General features: G+C 36.2%; 1 protein-coding gene across 14 annotated transcripts in view; it reads left to right on the forward strand.

The window, feature by feature from the left end:
- The window catches only part of MEF2C (myocyte enhancer factor 2C), a 223,055-nt gene that overhangs the window by 186,920 nt on the left and 13,382 nt on the right, over positions 1–22,753 (forward strand). For 8 of the 14 annotated variants that reach the window (XM_075837415.1, XM_075837430.1, XM_075837398.1 and 5 more), the window contains exons 5-6: positions 3,161–3,347; positions 7,548–7,595. In XM_075837415.1, the coding sequence (XP_075693530.1) occupies positions 3,161–3,347; positions 7,548–7,595 (235 nt within the window). The remainder of the gene's footprint in view (positions 1–3,160; positions 3,348–7,547; positions 7,596–22,753) is intronic. The other 6 variants (XM_075837439.1, XM_075837512.1, XM_075837505.1 and 3 more) reach the window with 3 other exon arrangements.

Here is a 22,753-nt window from a genome sequence, read left to right on the forward strand (position 1 = left end):
CTGAAGGCTGGACACTGCCATTTTACACAGGAAGGATGGCACCATCAAAATGACAGCCTCACAGACGCTCTAAACACATGGCACACTAGATCCATTTTTGGTTTGTCTTGCCCACCTCACCACAAACTAGGGGTGGTAAGAAAACACAGCCCTGCAGTTAAAATGCACAACGGTACGCCTTTGCTCATGCAGAAAGAAAGATCCATTGAAAAAGCTAAGCTGTGGATATGAAACATGGGTTATATCTGTAACCACCAGTACGAAAAAGAACCTGACTACTCCGTCCATAAGAAAACATTGCATATGCCAACAGAAAAAGCTGGCTATGGCACTTTATGAAAAGGGTCGCTTAGGTTTCCGCAGAAAATGCCTAAGGACATGAATTTTGTGGTTCAAAAACATCTGATAATAATTATACTGCATTTGTACTTTTGAGTAAAACATCATTAAAGTGCTTCACTAAACTGCTTAAAATTAAAGAAGCTCATGTAATAACCAAAGAAAAGTGTGTGGGTCATTGTGGGCAGATTCATGTTCTCTATTTCAGCCACAGCAGAGGTTCCCAAAGAAAAGCAATTTTTCATCGAACATTAAACTGCTGGTGCAAAATCCAATTGGATATAACAGATCAGTTGTTAATAATTGGTACAGTTAATAGATAAACCTTGTTACAGGCGTATATTTCTAACCTTTGTCACCTGTTATAATTTTTAATAAAATCACAATAATGAGCCACTGCTGGGGTCAATAGAGATTGCAATCTAGTTATATAGCATGTCATAAAAAACAAGGAAAATTCAGGCAGAATATAGTTCACTTTGATTCGGATGCAGGGAATCAAATAAAAGGTACATAGATGAAACCTGCAGAAAATTGGGACTAACAAGGGTACCCCACACAGACAGGCAGGTAACAGTAATGGTTCACATAAAGTAGATTGTCTTATTATGTTGATTTGCAGTTTCGAAGATAGATAGATAGATAGATAGATAGATAGATAGATAGATAGATAGATAGATAGATAGATAGATAGATAGATAGATAGATAGATATGAGATAGATAGATAGATAGATAGATAGATAGATAGATAGATAGATAGATAGATAGATAGATAGATAGATAGATAGATAGATAGATAGATAGATAGATAGATAGATAGATAGATAGATAGATAGATAGATAGATAGATAGATAGATAGATAGATAGATAGAGACGCTCTATTAACTCACAATTTCCTTTGTAGGGTATATGAAATTGTTTGTTGTTTTTCTAAACTTGAGAACCCCTTTAACCCCTTAATGATCAGCCTATTTTAGACCTTAATGACGAAGGCTATTTTTTACGTTTTTCCATCGTCGCATTCAAAGAGCTATAACTCTTTTATTTTTGCGTCGACATAGCTGTATAAGGTCTTGTTCTTTGCGGGACAAGTTGTATTTTTTAATAACACCATTTTGAGGTACATATTATTTATTGATTAACTTTTATTAACTTTTTGGGGGGGGGATAGAAATAAATCTGAAATTTCGCCACTCTTTTTTGCGTCCTAAATCTACGCCGTTTACCGTGTGGTATACTTTTTAATCACATTTTTTTTAAAGTCAGGATTCACAGAAAACAGCAATTTTTCCGTCGTTTTTTAATTTATTTTTTTACGGCGTTCACCGTGTGGGTTAAGTAATGTAATGGCTTTATAGTCGGGGCCGTTACGGACGCGGCGATACCAAATATGTGTAACTTTTTTACTTTATTTTGGTTTTTTAATAGTAAAGCAGTTTGTAAGGGGAAAAAGTGGGTTTTTCATTTTTTTTTCCACATTTTTTTTTAATGAACTTTATTAATCTTTTTTTTTAACTTTTTTACTAGTCCCACTAGGGGACTTCACTATGCGATCCTCCAATCGCTATTATAATACACTGCAATACTTTTGTATTGCAGTCTATTATGCCTGTCCGTTTAAAACGGACAGGAATCTGCTGGGTCATGCCTGCGGCATGATCTAGCAGGCAGTCGCTCCAGGCAGACCTGGGGGCCTTTATTAGGACCCCGGCTGCCATCGCAGACACAGACACTCGGCGATCTTATCGCCGGGTGTTAGTGGGATGAGAGGGAGCTCCCTCCCTCTCTCCAAAACGACTCAGATGTGGTGCTCGCTATTGAGCACCGCATCTGAGGGGTTAAACGGGTGAGATCGATACTTATATCGATCTCACACGGCAGAGCAGGGACGCCCCCAGCAGGGAGATGTGACAGTTCCCTGCTCTGTTTACTTATTCCGATGACGCGACGTAAAAAGTCTATGGCATCGGAATAAGGCCCGTTAGTGACCGACGTAAAAAGACTATGGGCCGGTCACTAACGGGTTAATCGTTGTCTATCAGAATTGTTAGACTTTTTGAACTTTTCCCATAGTAAAATTCTACAATCAAGTAAATAGAAAAAGTATGCATTTAAATTGGACTCCGTCCTCTTGCATTTAGAAAACCATGCAATTGATTTGAACCGAAAAATTATGACATTTTTCCTGAGCAAATATGTGTTCTGTTAATTATTTTATGAAAAACATCTGGTTTTGACAGCAGTTTAGATTGTTTTACATTTATTGTTTTTCCCTATGGTTTTGCTTCTCTTGATTTTTCTTTGTTTATTATCTATTTTAAACCATCTAGCATTGGTTAATGCTGAGGAGTAATGAGAATGAGCTAGTTTGTTTTCTGCAGTTTGGTTTCTCAATGCTAGTTAAACGATCACCATTCTGTCAATATTCAAAATGACTTGTGCTTGTTTATTTTTGCTTATTTGCCGGTAGTTTGTCTTGTCTTAGGATTCATATAAATAAATGAGTCAATGTAAATGAAGCAGCATTTTATTTTACATACAATGTTGTATTAATCTTATGTGACTTGTTTCTAATCTATTTGTTTGATCTTATGACATTGAGACACTTTTAAACTGAGGGCATGCATAAATTGTGATCGAGCTTTCCCACATTACCTGCTGTTTACAACAAATATTTTTATATTTTTGGAATTCCAAAAAATAAAGCAAAATACTATTCTTAAATTGTACACTTTCATTTTATTCATGGAGTTTCTAAAAAATAAAATTAAAAAAAGAATCCATGCAGTTTTATTTATGCTCTTCTTTTTTATATACAGGCTGTTCCACCTCCTAATTTCGAGATGCCGGTTTCCATCCCAGTGACCAATCAAAACAGTTTGGCTTACAGTAATCCAGCTGGTTCACTGGGTAACCACAACCTTTTGCCATTGTCCCATCAAACCTTGCAGAGAAACAGCATGTCTCCTGGCTTGACACATCGACCACCAAGTGCAGGTAACACAGGTATGATGTTTTTACGGTGACACAAAAAATTGAACTTGAGCGGGCACCAATGCCTGTTTACTGCTCACACACATGACCGTTTTACAGATCCATACATGAGCCGTATATTTAGTGCCAATACCATCCTGGGAGAGCATGGTAGTTCTTCCTGAAGCCTTTCATTTCCAAGATCCTGTCCTGGCACTAAATACACTGCGGCTCACTTGTTGGTAGATATAAAAAGTGTGAATTGTAACACAAATTATATTTTCCATGTACACAAAGTATATTTTCCGTATCATACGTAGAACTTTGAATTATGTAATTATTTTAATCTTGAAGATTTAATGCTAGAGCTGTATTATACACCATTGTACCAGGCATCTTGTGAGCATTACTTCTTCTTAGCCAAGATGTATATAAAATAGTGTAAGGCCAGGATCACACATGCCGTTTTAATGCAGTTTTTGGTGCAGTTTTTGACTGTAGATGCATCAGTCTTTTCTTTATACTTTTCCTTCCTTTTGGATCCACTTCTGGCTTTGGCTGAAAAAATGGAGCTTGTGTAATCCTGGTCTTAAGGAAATATTAAGAAGCTGCCTGTACCAATCAATATGGAGGCAGCTTTATTTTCTGATCTATCTTACAATACCTGTATTTTGGTTGGTCATTATGGACTACATCGTTGTTTTTATTTTTACTGATTTTTAGAAACTTTCTTAGAGCATTGCTTTCTATACAGCTACGTTTTTACATTTAATATAGGGTATTCCTAAAGTGATCAGACACTAATACCCGACTGCAAAATAGTGCAATCATTATCAACATAAATTTAGCATAAAAAAAAAGAAATAAAAATTCGGTAAAAAATATTTAGATTTTAAATATAACATTTAATATAACCACAAAACTATTAGGATGAAATTACATTTGTTTCAGTCTGCTACATGCTGCTCTATGAGGATTTTTGAGGGTCACCCTAGCTCTGTATTCCATACATCTTAAATGATTATTATAATAATAAAGTAAATAAATATTAAAAGATTTGCTTCAGTATTTTAACTCGCATATGTGGTGTCACCGTAGACTGGAGAACAATCTTACTAGAATCATGCTGTGCTTTTAAATATGGAATGAAATAGATAGCACTTTTGTGCACTATTTATGCAATCCATACTCTGGTGACCTGATGTAATGTGAAAAATGTAAGGAAAAGTACATGTTATTTGGGGAAAAATAAATGTTGTGCTTACCCTTGTAGTAAACGTAGAGATGAGCGAATTTCCTGAAATTCGTTTTGGGTCCAACTCCAATTGGCCGCCCGGTTGTATTCGGTCTAAATAAATTCACCGTCAATCGAAAGGGCCTGTTTGCCTTAAAAAACTCGTATCTGACTTCTAGGACTGTATCCAACCCCTTTCAAGCTCTTTAATGCCAAGTCAGCAGCATTAATAATGTCACAGTGACCGCAACATATATATGTAGAGGGAGTGCATTTTGGTAAGGCTGCCTGCAAGGCATTATGGAGAAACCAGCCCTAGGTCATGTGAATCTTTTTCTAACCTGTAAAATGGCTGCCAGCCCCGCCGTTGCTCCCCACTATGCCGAAATTTGGTGGCGAAAACAGCAAAAGATTTGAAATTTAACAAATCTCAAACTTCTGGGAAATTCGAACCGAATTTGATTTGTGTACAGTCGATTCGCTCATCTCTAACTATAGGGTTTATTAAGACCGGCTAGGAGTAAAGCCGAGCAGAAGTATTGTTGTGGCAGCACTAGAAGCATGCAGTACTGATGGTGTAATGGGTCTTTTCCAGTCACAGTGCATTAAACACAGGGTCAGGCTGGCACATCTGGTGGGCCCAAGATACCCTAGTCTGACACTAGTCACACCCAATAAGCTGACTGTGTAATGCAATAATGCTTTGATGAAATTGTATGAAAATCCACAACAGAAGTCACCACATAGCAAGACTGCAGGAACTGGAGGACAAGCAGGCTGAATAGCCCCAGTGCGTGCATGTGTATTTGTATAAATATATATGTGTATGTATATATATATATATATATATATATATATGTGTGTGTGTGTGTGTTAAAATAAACAAAATTAAAAAGAATAAATAAATAAAAATTAAAAAATTAAAAAAATAAAAATAATATATATATATATATATATATATATATATATATATATATATATATATATATATATATATATATATATAAAGTCTACTCATTCCTCTTAAAATGCCAGGTTTTGTCATGTTACAAAATCAGGTCAAGATTAATCATTTCAGAAATTTTTCCACCTTAATATCATCTATAATCTGTACAATTGTATTGAAAAACAAACTGAAATCTTTTAGGGCGGAAAAATAAAAATAAAGAACAAAAATATTGTGGTTGCATAAATATGCATACCCATAAACCAAGACTTTATTGAATAACCGTTGACTTTATGACAGCATTCAGTCCTTTTGGGTGGAAGTCTATCAGCATGGCACATCTTGATTTGGCAATTGTTGACCCCTCTTCCTTGTAAAAGCGCTCCAAATCTGTCAGATTGCGAGGGCATCTCCTGTGTACAGCCCTCTTCAGGTCACCCCACAGATTCTCAATGGGATTCAGGTCTGAGCTCTAGCTGGGCCATTCCAAAACGTTGATCTCCTTCTGGTGAAGCCATTCTATTGTTGATTTGGAGGTATGCTTTGGGTTGGTGTCGTGCTGAAAGGTGAAATTCGTCTTCATCTTCATCTTTTTAGCAGAGGCCTGCAGGTTTTGTGCCAATATTGACTATTTGGAACTGTTCATAAATCCCCACACCTTGATTAAAGCCCCAGTTTCAGCTGCAGAAAAACAGCCCCAACGCATAATGCTGCCTCCCCCATGCTTCACTGTGGGGATGGGGTTCTTTTGGTGATGTGCAGTGTTGGCTTTGCGCCAAAAATACCTTTTGGAATTACGGCCAAAAAGTTCAACATTGGTGTCATCAGACTATAACACTTTTTCCCACATGCTTTTGTCAGACTTGATGTAGGTCTTTGCAAAACATGGCCGGGCTTGGATGTTTTTCATTGTTAGGAAAGGCTTTCATCCTGCCACCCTACACCACAGCTCAGACATATGAAGAATACGGGAGATTGTTGTCACATTCACTACACTACCAGTACCTGCCAGAAAGTCCTACAGCTACTTTAATGTTACTGTAGGCCTCTTGGTAGCCTCCCGGACCAATTTTCGGCTTGTCTTTTCATCAAGTTTTGAAGGACGTCCAGTTCTTGGTAATGTCACTGTTGTGCCAAATGTAATCCACTTCTTGATGGCCGTCTTCACTTTGTTCCATGGTATAGCTAATGCCTTGGAAATTCTTTGGTACCCTTCTCCTGACTGATGCCTTTCAACAATCAGATCCCTTTGATGTGTGGTAATCTCTTTACGGACCATGTCTTTTGCTGTCACATGCAACTAAGAAAATGTCAGGAAAATCCTAAAAGAATAGCTGAACTTTATATTGGGTTACTCAGAATCACTTTAAATAATAGCAGCTGTGTGATTGGCTAATTCTGAACACAACCACATCCCCAATTATAAGAGGGTGTTCACGCTTATGCAACCACATTATTTTAGTTTTGTTGTTTTTATTTTTCCCCTCTAAATAATTTCAGTTTGTTTTTCAATGGAATTGTACAGATTATGGGTCACATTAAAGGTGGAAAAAGTTCTGAAATGATTAATCTTGGACTGATTTTTTGACATGACAAATACCTGCCAATTTAACAGGGGTGTGTAGACTTTTTATATCCACCATATGTATATACACATATATATATAGATATATAGATACATAAATATATATTCCCTGAGGTTTTGTTTCTATACATCCAGCCTTTATATCTTGAGGATTCATGCTGTAAGTTTTGTCAAAACTGTAAATCTTGTCAAAACTGTATTTTGTAGTGTGAATATATATATATATATATATATATATATATATATATATATATATATATATATATATATATATATATATATATATATATATATATACACATATACAAAACCTCAGGGTTATTTTTTGTTTTCTTGCTATCAAAAATAGACAAAGTTCATAGTACACATTCCTTCAATGAACTTTTAAGTTTCATGGAAGTGAGTTAAGATGTGGTATCTGTGGTGAAAGGCAGCAATGCTGACTATGCCATTTTTTTTAATTCTTAGGTGGTCTGATGGGTGGGGACCTCACAAGCGGTGCAGGCACCAGTGCAGGTAAATCATAGATCTCAGTATTTTCTAACCTGCTCAAATTCACTAAACCTGGAAACCTAAATGATCTTTTCCAGAGAAAAATAATTAGAGAGTCGCCAAATATTTCTAACTCCACCTAATTTAAGATAAGAAATCACATAAGTATATGCAGGCACGCATACACACACACATAGATACGTAGATGTATGAACTTGCATGTAACTTTTTTGGCTATTACAGTGCAAAGGATTAAACTCAACACATATGTATGTATGTATGTATGTATGTATGTATGTATGTATGTAGACGTACATATGAATTTGATTACCTAAACCCCTCCTGCTTTTAAAGATTTAGATCAAACAAAGCACTGCTGCCTGACATCAGCAACAATGTGGGGACTGTGTAGAGTGGCACTGTACATGCAGTGCTGCAGATCCTCAGAGTGCTAGAAGGAAATTAAATCTTTAATTGGGTACACAGTTCAGACCCAGACTACCCACCTGCCAGATTCTATAGCAGTGACATGCAGTAGGGCTGATAGTCAGACTTATGTCCAGTGTTCATAAAAATTTAAAAAATAGACGTACGTATTTGTGATTTTGAAAGGTGCAGGTTATTGTGATTGTAATTATCATCATTTTACAGTTCACAGTAAATGCTGCTCACGTCTTCATATTAGTATCTGACTCATTTGTCCAATTTTCGTTAAGTTCTCCCCCAAAAAAAGGAAAGAAGGAGATTGGCAACCCTGGTGGCATGGTATGCCTCCATAACAGAATATGTCATTGGATTTCAGGATAGAATGATGAAATATAGTCACATCTATCTATCAAATGTGGAGACTCATGCCAGCCTATTGACCACCATCTGGTGGCTTCAGAGGCAGGAGTGAAAAAAAAGCATTTTAAGAGGATGATAAGGGATAAAGCTTGTTGGTATGTCTGGGAAAATATAATGATGTATCATGATTATGAGATATATATATATATATATATATATATATATATATATATATATATATATATATATATATATATATATATATATATATATATATATATATATATATATATATATATATAAAAGCATACGCCTATGAGTTTTTGGAAATAGTCACATTTAGACCCCAACGCAATGATGTTCTTGTCATATTTAGATAAATGATGTTCTCAAAGCTGTGACCGATCATGAAGAAGAGTCTTTGTTTATTATCTAATATAGCTAGACCAGGGACAAGGATCTCCGTGCTGGAGAGGGTCTCGATAAAAAGGCTCGATGAGCAGACAAGTTCATTATAAAGTTGAAACTGCCTCCCTAATAACTTATCAGAACAATACATCTATTTAAGCGTGGTGTATGTCTTCAGTACAGTCTGAGAGATGGCAATGTTGTCTTTGTTCACTGTCTCCCTTAATAACAGAGAGCTCTGTATGGTCTATGTTTAATAGGTTGAAGCTGGTGGCAATATAATCATCCTATGTATTCTGGAGGTTCATGATCTTTGCTAAATTTGGGGATGAGGTCCATTTTTTTTTGTCTGTTTATATTTCCATAGAAAGGAAAGTTCAGCTGCATACCATACTTGAGCATTTATACTATTTTTAAGCCTTTGCCAAGTAGGATATCTGTTGGTGCCTGCTTTAGTCCAGTGTTGCGAAGGCCATTATATGGGCCCATGGCCAAGCTGACACTAAGGGCATGGCCAGACGTGGCGTATTTCTGCAGACACTGTCCGCATCAATGCCACACATAATCTGCGTTCCAGATTCCGTTGCGCCTTTGCCTAAAATGTGCAGTAAATTGATGCAGATTAGCCGTTGCATATTCAGGTGAAGAGTAGTTCCTGCTGTCTTTTAAAACATTTAATCTCAGTCTGGCTATAGACCTCGAAACACAAAGGTCCAGCCAGAATGAAGAAATATCATGACTGTTTATCCGTTATGTACCATGTCTATGTGCAATGTTTGCGCACATGCCATAGACACCTGTCTTCATTTATGTTCGCTTTATGCCTTCCCCCCTCCCCTTTTATTTCTCTCCTTACCTTGATTTATGTTGTAAATCTATCTATCCACATGATGCTAATCTACTGTTTCGCAATATATTTTGCTTTTGTAGTGCCCGATGAAGGTCTAATATACGACCGAAACGTCGCACTAAACCTCTGGCATCAATTTTTGATCAAATAAAACCGAAAGATTTGCTAAAATCATCACTTTGTGTGCCGAATATTTCTTTACTACGAAGAAATATCCTGTTCGTAAAACCAATCTGCAACGCAACACACATAACATTGCGGAATTTTGAATCTCCATTCAAGTCAATGGAGAAATTCGGCAATAAGTCTGCAACAAGTCCGCTACAAGTCCACAACAGCCAGTGTATGCTGCGGACACCAAATTCCGCACCTCAGCCTATGGTCCGCAGCGGAATTTTCGCCACGTGTGCACGAACCTAACTAAAAAGGTGTGGAAGCCAATGGAGAAAATGTCCGCTGCTGATTCCAGAGAAATTCCGCCACGTCTGGCCATGCCCTTAGCCTGTTCTTACAAAATGGGAGTGTTAATATTGATTTCTGTGTAGGCAGAGGAATGAAGAAAACTATCCATCAATGATGGTTACATGAAGAAAGGAGGTGATTGGTAATTTTTCAGATGTCAATCTGAACCAGGGTTTGCTTGCCTCACAGGTTGTGATATTGGATTATTCATAACTTTGTGCATGTGTTGACATATGAACAGTCAATGCAAATGACAAGAACTATTTCGAGTTACTTAAAGGGTACCTAACCTTTCAAAATAAGCTGTCATATGTATGTATATGAGGAATAATACTATTTCTGGCCATTAACCCTTTGACACCGTAGTCATTCTTCATTTTTTTCAAATAGGCTATCAATATCTGATCTGCAGAGTTCAAGTCTGGCCCCCTACCTTTTACCAAAATGTAGTCATCCTCAGAATACTATAGTGTTTGTGGCTTACATTTAATGTGGTAATGAGGATGTAGAGATGACTCCAAAATTTGATAAATCAGATATTTATTCAGTCATTTAAGGAAACAGCCACAAGTTCCATTAATTTTTCATGATGTAAAGATGATGACGATGGTTACCAAACTTGTAATAGAATATTGTAGGATTTCTAAACCTATGTCAAATATTATAGTAATATCTACATGACTCTACATAACTATATTATAAGATTTTTTAAACATTTAAGTGTTTCTTTTTGGCTACACCGTGTTTTTTATACTCAAATTTCTTAAAGTTTCGAGATTTATAATCAATAATTGCCTATAGCCAAACTGGATGCTGACATCCAACAGTGAAAATATATTGTATGCATTCCAGAGTTTCTGCTGCACGCAGTGAGTAATTTAGTCTATAAGTGGGCCTTTAAAGGGAGGAGCAGCAATTTATGGTTCTAGCCATAGTCTTTTGAAGTCACTTTTATAGTTGACCACAAAGAAAGTTCATACAGTTTTTTTAACCCCTTCAGGACTGAGCCTGTCTTGGCCTTCTGGACGCAGCCAATTTTTTTTAATCTGACATGTGTCACTTTATGTGGTAATAACCTGGGAATGCTTTTACCTATCCAAGCGATTCTGAGATTGTTTTCTCGTGACATATTGTACTGTATGTTAGTGGAAAAATTTGATCAATAAATTCAGTATTTGTTTGTGAAAATCACCAAACTTTAGAGAAAATTTGCAAAAATTTGCATTTGTAAGACAGATAGCAATACCACACACAATAGTTACTAATTAATATTTCCCATATGTCTACTTTATGTTTGCAGTGTTTTTTGAACATCCTTTTATTTTTCTAGGACGTTACAAGGCTTAGAACTTTAGCAGCAATTTCTCACATTTTCAAGAAAATTTCCAAAACCTATTTTTATAGCTACCAGTTCAGTTCTGAAGTGGCTTTGAGGGCCTTATATATTAGAAACCCCCATAAGTAACCCAATTTTAAAAACTGAATCCCTCAAAGTATTCAATACAGCATTTAGAAAGTTTCTTAACCCTTTAGGTGTTTCACAGGAATTAAAGCAAAGTAGGGGGGAAATTTACAAATGTCTTTTTTTTTGTTGGAAAATCCATTAGAATCCATTTTTTTCCTGTAACACAAAAGGTTTTACCAGAGAAACGCAACTCAATATTTATTGCCCAGATTCTGCAGTTTTTAAAAATATATCCTACATGTGGCCCTAGTGTGGTAATTGACTGAAACACCGGCCTAAGAAGCAGAGGAGCACCTAGAGGATTTTGGGGCCTCCTTTTTATTAGAATATATTTTAGGCACCATGTCAGGTTTGAAGAGGTGTTGTAGTGCCAAAACAGTGGAAACACGCCCAAAAAGACACCATTTGGCAAACTACACCCCTCAAGGAATTCATCAAGGGGTATAGTGAGCATTTTAACCCCACAGGTTTTTTGCTGAATTTAGTGAAATGAGTCCGTAAAAATGAAAATCTAACATTTTCCAATAAAACTTAGAAATTATCAATTTTTACAAGGAATAAAGAAGGAAAAGCACCCCAAGATTTGTAAAGTAATTTCTTCTGATTAAGGCAACACCCCATATGTGGCAATAAATGGCTGTTTGGACATACGGCAGGGCTCAGAAGGGAAGGAGCGCTATTTGGCTTTTGGAGCTCAAGTTTACTCAATTGATTTCGGGTGTCATGTTGCATTTGCAAAGCCCCTGAGGGACCAAAACAGTGGACACCCCACAGAAGTGACCCCATTTGGGAAACTACAGCCCTAAAAATATTTTGTCTAGGGGTATAGTGAGCATTTTGATCCCATAGGTTTTTTGCTGAATTTAGTGTAATTAGGCCGTCACGTGTTTTTACGGCGTTCACCGTGCGCTATAAATTACATATTTACATATTTAGTTTATTCTGTGGGTCGATGCGATTACGGCGATACCATATGTATATAGGTTTTTTATGTTTTACGGTGTTTGCACGATAAAATCACGGTTTTAAAAAAATTATTTTGTTTTTGTGTCGCCATATTCTATGAGCCACAACTTTTTATTTTTCCATCAGGAGAGCTGTGTGAGGGCTTGTTTGTTGTGGAACAAACTGTAGTTTTTATTGGTGCAATTTTTGGGTATATGTGACTTTTTGATCCCTATTTATGCAATTTTTTGGGAGCTGAAGTGACTAAAAATAGCGATTCCGGTATCGTTTTTGTATAATTTTTTTTATGGCGGTCATCGTGCGGGATAAATTACATTATATTTTTATAGCTGAGGCCGTTATGGATGCGGCGATACCAATTATGCATAGTTTATTTATTTATTTTTTCTAATAATAAAGGACTTTATAAGGGAAAAAGGGTGATTTTTTAAATTTTATTATTTTGTCATTTTAATTTTGTACATTTTTTGTAACTTTTTTAACTTTTTTATTTTTAGTCCCACTAGGGACTTGAAGATCCAATTGTTGGATCGTTGTTATAATACCCTGCAATACTTATGTATTGCAGGGTATTATACCTGTCAGTTTCACACTGACTGGAGGCATATTAGGTCCTGCCTCTGGCAGGACCTAATCGCCTTCCATAGATGTCAGACCAGAAGCCTTTGTTAGGCTTCCGATTGCCATAGCAATCACCTCACCCGCGCAACAATCGGCCCCCGCAATTGCGTAGCAGGGTGCCGATGTTGCTATAACTACTTAAATGCGGCGGTCGCTATTAACTTCCGCATTTAAGGGGTTAATCGGTTAGGATCACCGCTTTGATCCAACCCGATGTTTTCCCCCAGTACTAGAGCTGCTAGTAGCAGTCTGTACTGGGAGATGCCGGGCTGCGGGGACCGCCTGTGTGCTCTGTTAGGAGCACACGTAGATTAATGGGCTGCAGGCACAATGACCAGTGCTGCAGCCCGTTAATCTACGTGGGGTGGTCAGGAAGGGGTTAATGAGGCTTTCTTAATTTATTACCTTCAATAGATAATATGCAAAAAAAATCTTGCCTGTGCATGAGGCGGCAACTGTAGAAAAGGTGAAGATTCTAAGCCAAGAAGGTAGTTAAGAAATATGACCAGAGTATATAGTCATATTAAAAGTGAACTCACAACAACATGGATTTGAAGTGAATTTTGGCATGTAATGTAAAGAAATTCAAAAATTGTAATGTACTTAAAGGCTATGTACACCTTTGAAATGATCTATCAGTGTGTTTTGTGCAACTTTCTAAATACATTTTATGAAAAATAATTTTTGCTTTTTGAGATACAGCTGCTTTGTATCCTGTAAACAGAGCAGCTGTATCGATCACTGAGACCTGAATGCGTCAGGTCAGCGGTACTGATGGATTCAGTGATGGTGGGTCCTGCGTGTCTCTGACACGCAGGATCGAGCTGCTACCAATCACATCTAAGTTCATAACTTAGATATGATCGATAACTGGTGGATCCTGCGTGTCAGTGACACGCAGAACCCACCATCACTGAATCCGTCAGTCCCGCTGATCTGACGGATTCAGGTCTCAGCACATGATACAGCTGCTCTGTACACAGGATACAAAAGCAGCTGTATCTCAAAAAGTTCAAATAATTTCTAATAACAAGTATTTAGGAATTTGCACCAATCATACTGATAGACATGTTTATATATATATTATAAAAAAAAATATATATATATATATTTCTAAAGGTGTATAAATGTCGCCTCCATTCCCACCCCACCAGTCACGGGTCCTCTGCTGATTCCTATAGTCATGGTCACCTAGAGAGGGGCAACATGTCATTGCACTGTGATGGCAAGCAGAGAATTCTGGTATCCAATGTGAGAAAGGTCCCGAATTTTAAAGGTGACTGTATGTTACAAATTCTTCTAGGAATCTCTTACATGTGATGTGTGCACTTAGAACCTGCAAACTCTAGACCATGAAGCAATACCAGATAGTTTGACACTACTGTTGTGTATAAAAGCCTATCTGCAAATCTGCATCATGCTGGATTCAGAATTGAGTCCTGTATTAATTTCGTTTACACAGAAGAGAAATGTATATTTGATTAAACTTATGTTACATGTTGGATCTATCAGTGGAAAGGAATTCTATGGTACTAAAAGACATTTATAAAAAAGAAAACCCAGGCATGAATCCCGCTGCTTGGTAAATGTGAACTAATTCACTGAACACATTCCAATTTGACAACAAGCTGATAGCATTATTCTGATCATTTATGTAGGAAGTTTACACATGCTTACAAGCACCGAGCTTTCATTACCGAGCAGGATCGTATTGGAGTCATTGAAATGACTTGACACAAGCAAAGCGTCTTATCATTAAAAAATAACACTTTGCAGAATAGTAGCATAAGCAAATAATAAAAACAGGAGATCATCGCCATACATAGAAGATAAAGACAAAGTTGAAAAGTAAAGCAGCAGGTTGTGATATAGTTGGAGACAGTGAAGAGGTTTTATACACAAAGCCATGCTGGTAAATGACAGTATAGACAGCTATTGTTTATATGGGCAAGTGGGAAAGATCTGGTGACAATGCCTGATCTTTCCCCATGGAACCATTTACTCTGCCCACATCTGCAAACTAATTGTATTTTGCTACAGTTTGTGCCTGTGGTTAATATTTTGCAGCTGGTTATTTTAATGATACTTAAGATGTATATTTTATCTGTTATTTTCAATATAAAGATGCATTTGGACTGGAGTCATTCAAGCTTTTCGGCTTTAATTTTCTCTCCTGGCTCTCAAAGCTTTGCAATAGTTACTTCTAGCCATGAAATATTTAATCACCTGGACTGTATTCTCGTTATCATCTTTAGGTAATCTCACATTAATAATCCAATGTCATTAATCTTCTCTAATAGCTCGGAAATATATCCTGTGCAAGTAGAAAGTCTGAGTATGCCGAGAAAAAAAGATGATTGCAGGAGGCAGAAAATGAGACGTTACAGTCGTCTTCTTCGGTCTAGTTTCCCCTCACATAACTGTATTCTATAGAGTGTGCACTGTGAATTGGGATATCTGTATCCTGCAGTGTTTGTGGCTTAGCACTGCATGGTGTATTTACTGGAAAGTTACTGTTTGCTGGACTGTAATCACCAAAAATAGTTATTATAATATTAATACTTAAAAAGAATAACTCCAGACTAGCACAATGCAATCAGATTGAAATCACTATTCTTCAAAATGCAGCTCCCAATACAAGTCATTCATTTTTGGTTTTCCTACTCATGGATGGCACAAATTCTGTCTCTGGCCATAAATAAATAAGAAATAAAAAAAAAATATTTCACAGGAGATTTGTGCTTTCCCTCTAGTTTTTAGGATTAGGTTTGGACGAGGGGTGTTCCTTGACAACCTGATGGAGAATATTGCTATGCTCAGAGCAAGGCTAAAGGAGGCGTGGTCATGGCACGCAGATGTGGCGGACCTGCAAGGACCTGCAGGGACCAGGCCAGATTTGATGGGGTAGAGATATCTTCCTGGCAAGTGAGGCAACCTGTGAGAGTCATAGCATAAGTGATCTGTTAGCTAATGCTGGGGCTTTTGCCTTATCTGCAGGGACCACTCCACAAGACCATTTCTCCACCAGACCTCAGGAAGAGGGGGATCCCCAGTAAGAAAGATTTTCAGCAATTTGTTCCCAACGTTAAAGAAGTTAAAAAAAAATATTTGCAATTTGTTTCTGCATGTTAAGCACTTCAAGTAGAAGTCACACTTTAAATTTTGTGATCTTTTACTAGTAGTATTGTGATTAACTTGTTTAAATGGTTGAAGGGTGGAACTATGATTGCCGCTTAATTCCACTACAGGGGTTGCTTTTTAAGGCAAACCCTTTATAAATTTAAGCCAGCCTGACTTCAGAATTCCCAGCCGATCATTTGTTACTGCCATATGTTTCCCCGTCAAATGTAGTATTACATGCTAGCCATTCAGATGAATGGGCAGCCATATAATACATGGAAAGGCCAGGTCTGTCAGAGACATTCTTTGTTTTTGCCTCTCTCTTTTGGCTTATAAAGGAGTCCCAAGAGATACATCCCCTCCATGATGACCAGATGATCCAATTGGACTTGTGTAAGGGCATTGTCCTGGTGAGACACCCCTTTTAATAAACAAGTTGCTGCCTCTATGGAGGTCAGTTTGGCCTTCTTATTTCTTGTTAACCACCACCCTATAATCAATAGTTGGTGACTTTGCATTCAGATTTTCTACCAGTGAAACAGATCTGAGATAAGCAATCATAATACAATTACATGTAAACTAGTTTGATTGTACCAGGAACGATGGTGTCTTGGAATACATACAATGAAAATTAGGACATAAGAGCCTGTCTTTGATGACTATGGTCTTATGCAAGAAGATGTTGGTATGTTAAGAGTATTTAGAAATGCAGCTCCATGACATGTGATAATAATTCAACTAAGTTCAGTTAGTTTTTATTTAAATTCTGATGTCTCTGGTTTCCCCCAAAGAAAAGGCAGTCTGTATTTTAAAGATCTTTTGTATCACATGAAATTCATGAACACTTTAAGTGATGCACTTCAAGGGCTGTGCAATCAACAACAGTGGATCTCATTTTTATTCATAGCAATTCAAAGAATTTTTTACAGTTTTACTGTCATAGTAAATTAGAAGCTTACTGTAGAATTAAGCCACATCAGATGTAAGAACTCATTTTCCTCTTCAGACACAATAGCCACACCTTCAGTTTATATGTCATGAATCATATAGCAATGAAATTATATATCCATATTTAAATGTGCATTATTGGTGAGCCAACCAGAATATATATATATATATATATATATATATATATATATATATATATATATATATATATAAAACGATATATAGATATATATATAGATATATATATAGATATAGATAGATAGATAGATAGATAGATAGATAGATAGATAGATAGATAGATAGATAGATAGATAGATAGATAGATAGATAGATAGATATATTAGGCCAGGATCACACAGGCAGTTTTGATGCAGCTTTTAGCTCAGTTTGTCTTTTGACAAAAACGGGACAATACAGAAAAGAAAGAAGATGCATCCGTCTTTTTTTTCTTTATACCTTTCTTTCCCTTTAGATCCACTTCTGGCTTTGCCTAAAAAATCTCAGCTAATAACTGCATAAAAAGGCTGAATCTAAACTGCGTGTGTGAACCTGGCCATATAGTGCTATGATTTGGAATTGATCCATAAACAGCCACATTACAGGATAACAATAGGGATTTTATAATTCCCTCCAGCCTTAAATATCATTCTAATAGTATTATTTCTATTTATATTTTTGGTAAATTATTTGAACATTTTGCATCCAGTCCAGGAGTTCAGAAAGAAAGACAATTCATTGTTTTATCAAATGAGGATATTTTTTGGCCATATTATCATGCTTACTTTGCTTGAACAAAACTCACCCTAATTGGTTGTCTACATAGTAATTATTGTCTCCACCAAAAAGGTATACAAAAATGTCCAGCAGAACACAGAAACATTGAAACATGATCATAGGGAGGGTCCATCCTATCACTACTCTATCAAATCTATATTTTGTAAAGTAACATTATATTTCTATAAAATATATTATATTATATTTCTATGCAAATATTGTTGCTTAGGATTGTCTGATAACAATGTGTCGCCTGGTATCCTACTTACTTCTCTTTGAATACATTGGTATTCTCTATTTTCGTCCCATATGTACTTGCCTGATTCGTCCAACAAATCCCATGGCCAAATTTCAACCTTCAATACATATTATTTGTTTATTTTGTATTACATGTACACACATAAGAAAATAAGGGGCAACTATGTAGAATTGTCAACCCAAACAATTTTGCACAGAAATGTAATAAAGAATTAGATCATTGGGGGTTCTATGTGGTGTCCATGTAAATAACACTATAGGGCAAACAGGGAGAGACCTTTAATGACCTAATTTTTCATAGACTTTTGGTTGGGTTGACAACCCAGCAACCCGAAAGTCATATGTATTCATTGTCTACATTTAGACTGATTTTACAATGAAGAGTTCATCATCAATTGACAGCTAGGTCATACGTGGGCACTTATTCCTAGGTAGACATGCTTTTTTAGGAACGAATCACGAGACACGTTTGATATTTGTTAAGAAGAGTTTATAAATAGCTCCCAGCCCATTTCATGATAGAAATTATGCCAAACTCTGCCCAAATCAAGTCAGGAGGCTTTGATGAAGTTCAGTCTTTTTAGCGCATTGTAAAATCAAATGTATATTACGTGCATCTCCGCGTGTGGCCATTCATCTAAACATCATTGTTGTTGTGTTTTTCTTTCCTTCCACTTTATTTTGAGTTTGTTTATTTAATATTGTTTTTTAACATTCAAGGACAATTTATATTTTGTTAAGAGGAAAAATCTTTTTTTTTTCTTTTATGTTTATCTTTTAACAAAGAGGATAAACGCCAAGGACAACTATTTTAAATTAACTTTACTGGCATATTTAACGTAATCAACCTGAGTCACTTCTGAATATTTAGGATGTCAATGTGCCCTGGCTTTCACGGAATAATCCTGATTTTTGTCATTTGAAAGAATAAATCCATACTATATTTGTATGTATGAAACCTGCTAGCTCAGACTTTATATAGGTACTCACTAACATGTAACCAATCCCCAAGGGGTGTTCATTTTAGTAATTTTTTATTTTGTTGTTCTAATACATGATCATTTCTAAAAATTCTCCATTTAATGTATCAATATGATCTAACTTTAATGGTGCTGAATTTTAATTCTTCTGTCATGCCTGACAACAACCTCCCCCAGTCCCCCTTTGATCAAAGATCTACAGGTTGCTTTATTCCAGCAGTTTGTCAATGACAACTAAAGACTGGCTGCGATATTTTATTTTATTTTTTCTTCGGGGGTTGGGCAGACACAAGTCCTTATATTTGGCAGCAAATGCGTTTAAATTGAGAATACTTGTTGTTTTTTTTACAGTTCTTATGTACAGAGAAGTGCTTAAAAGTTTATACTGAAGTAGTACACTTTACAGTGAGTGTCCACTCTTGAATATAATTTTGTTGTTTCGTTTTTCATCTAAAAAGTTACAAACTTCTGCATTGATTAAATTATTAATACTTTTTTACAGTCGTCATATCTCAGTTTTCCACTAAAAAGATCAAAATCCCTTGCATAGATGTAGGTTTCAAAGACAACATGCTGGCTGCCACTAGAGGGAGCTAAGGAGCTTACAACAAACTGATTTATTATTGGTTTATAACAATATGTGGTAAGTTCTTAAGCTCCCTCTAGTGGTGGTTTCAGGCAGCCAGAAAGTTATCTTTTACATCTATGCAGGGGATTTGGAGCTCTGTATTAGAAAAACTGAGCTCCAACCGCTGTAAAGATAAATTATGAAATTAATCAGCATAGAATTTTAAACCTAAAAACAATATTTTTAAAAAGAGGACATTCACTTTAAAGCCCGATGTGCACAGTAGTGGATACAACAAAGTCGTTTAGCAGTACAAAAACATCCTGTAATTTACAGGAAGAGGAGATTACCTTAGATACAGCTATTCCTAGGGTGGTTTATAGAACTTAAACAGAAAACTAAGACACTTATGTATAATTTCTGTTTTAACAGTCGCGTAAATAGGTAGTCAGTTTAAAGAAAATGTTGTAATTGAGTGGAGGCCATTAGAGCCACTGTAATAATAAAATGCACGTGATATGTGTGAAAGGGCTAATAATTTCATAGTCTTTTCAGCCTTTTTGTAATATAACACAATCACAGGCTACATTGTGTTACTGAAAATGTTTAATATTGCTGTAATTTTGGTCTTGGTCTACTAAATGTATGCTCATAATGTTTCTCTTGAGCACATAACTATGAATTTCATTCAAAATGAAGCCAAAAGTATAATGCACTCACTCTGCAATCCATCTGTTTTCCATTTTCGCATACTGTATAGTCAGGAAATCCATTCATTTATGCCATATAATTTTTGCACTTTCAAGTGGGTAGTGGAATGTGACACAGCACATAGAGCCCCATTTAATTTGATCATTTTCCAGACGGAATGTAATTGTAAAGTATAGGTTTAGAGCAGGTTTAAACCATACATTTTAGGGGTTTTTTTCTTCGTGTTTCCGTTTTTTTGTATCTTTCTTTCAAATTCAAATGAAGTATTCTTTTTTAACCCTGTGTTTCTGGTCACAATATACAGCTTTTACTACCTGACAGTGAGTTCCAACCATAATTTTTTTTTTTTCATTGACAACATTCTTTTGGTTGTCATTATAACTTCAACGGTCATAAAGAGCAAAGGAAATTCTTAGGATGATGCAATACAGAATATCAAAAGCCAAAAACATGCAAGACATTTTTATAATCCAAGTCAGAATATTTTAACATTGAAATGGAAGGTTTTTCAAGTTAACATGTTATATATAATATATATTCTATAATTCTACATTTCCAATAAGAATGTAGAGAAGTATACAGACCTTTAATTTTAACCGTACACAAATGAGATTACAGGGGAAAGAGATGTCAGTCTAAACGTCTCAGCCTTAGTACAACAAATGTACTGTACATGGTATTACTACCTAACTGCCAACGTTATTCTTCACCACACACACAGGGTCTGTATACACCTTAAAGGCTATGTACACCTTTGAAATAGGTTTTGTTTTTTAATAAACATGTCTTATCAGCAACTTTCTAAAAACTTTTTATTAAAAATAATTTTTACTTTTTGAGATAAATCTGCTTCGTATGCTGTATACAGAGAAGCTGTATGTGGCACTGAGACCTGAATCCGTCAGGTCAGCAGCACTGACAGGTTCAGTGTCAGCAGAGAAACACAGGATCGAGCTGCTACCGATCACATCTAAGTTCATAACAAGACCTGCTGACACTAAACCCGTCAATCCCGCTGACCTGACGGATTCAGGTCTCAGCGCACGATACAGCTGCTCTGCATACAGGATATAAAGCAGCTGTATCTCAAAAAGTAAAAATAATTCTTAATAAAAAATATTTAGAAGGTTGCACACAACACACTGAAAAATTATTTCAAAGGTGCACATAGCCTTTGAAAATTAAGTATTTGGTTTGGTACAGCTTCTCATTGCAGAGTTGGCACCAGAAGGTCCAAGATTCTGGTGCAAATGCTGTACCTAGGCCCATCAAATAACCACGAATGATGGCAAACATCCCCATAAACGGTTGATGTAGGCACCCTTTTCTGATATGCCATGCTCAAAGAGCTCCAACAAAGTTTCCTCTCTGTCTCAGACAGTTAACAGCAAGTATCCATGTTCCATAGCACACCGCACTCTTGTACGCTGCTCCGAGGAGGAGACTTAAAGACCACTTTCTTCATGTAACCACATGCTTGTACTTATGCCTGATTTTCAAAGGATGGGCTCCCGTGTCAATAGACAGAACAAAAAATTTGACGTTCTTCATGTCACACAATCTTTAAATGATATTCATTTGGGGGCTGGAAACCATAATGCTTAAATATAGGTCTCCAAAGCTTAACTTGAAACAAAAACTGGCAAGCATTTACAGTGCCCTTCCTGACCAAAAAGAACAGATACAAAATGTGGATATTGTCATTGGCAGAAACTAATTCCACACAACTGGTAGTCATTTCTGAAGGATAGAAAATGACCATTACACATACAAACCCCCTGTAGACAAAATATGTCCTTACAAAGTCATTTTCTTGCTTTCCAAAAACCGTGATTGCCTGAAACAGTAAAATCTTTGACATCCTGGCACAAAATAAGTAAAAGCAAACACAAGCATGCAAATGCAATTAACAAGACATATGTTTCAATAAGTCGACATATCAAAGAGATGCGGAGCTGGTAACTAATAGGAAGCAATCTCTCATCAAGTGTTGATTTAGCACTGTAGGGTTATAAGAAAGAAGAGACGGGAGAAGGTTTGTTCTAGAAATTAGGAGGTTCGTAGAAATAAAAATGTCTTGAAATAATGAGGCACATGAAAATATTTTAGCACCTCTGTTCTTTTTATCTGCACAGAAAACATTCCATCTATTTTCTGCCCAAAGCCAAAAGCAAAAAAAACAAAAAAAAACTATTGCATTTAGTGGGGAACAAAGTGTTCATTTATTTATGTAGTCAGGAATAATTTTTACTAAGTTAAATTGGC

This window comes from Rhinoderma darwinii, chromosome 1 (genome assembly GCF_050947455.1).
Source record: "Rhinoderma darwinii isolate aRhiDar2 chromosome 1, aRhiDar2.hap1, whole genome shotgun sequence".
NCBI classification, from domain to species: Eukaryota; Metazoa; Chordata; class Amphibia; order Anura; family Rhinodermatidae; genus Rhinoderma; species Rhinoderma darwinii.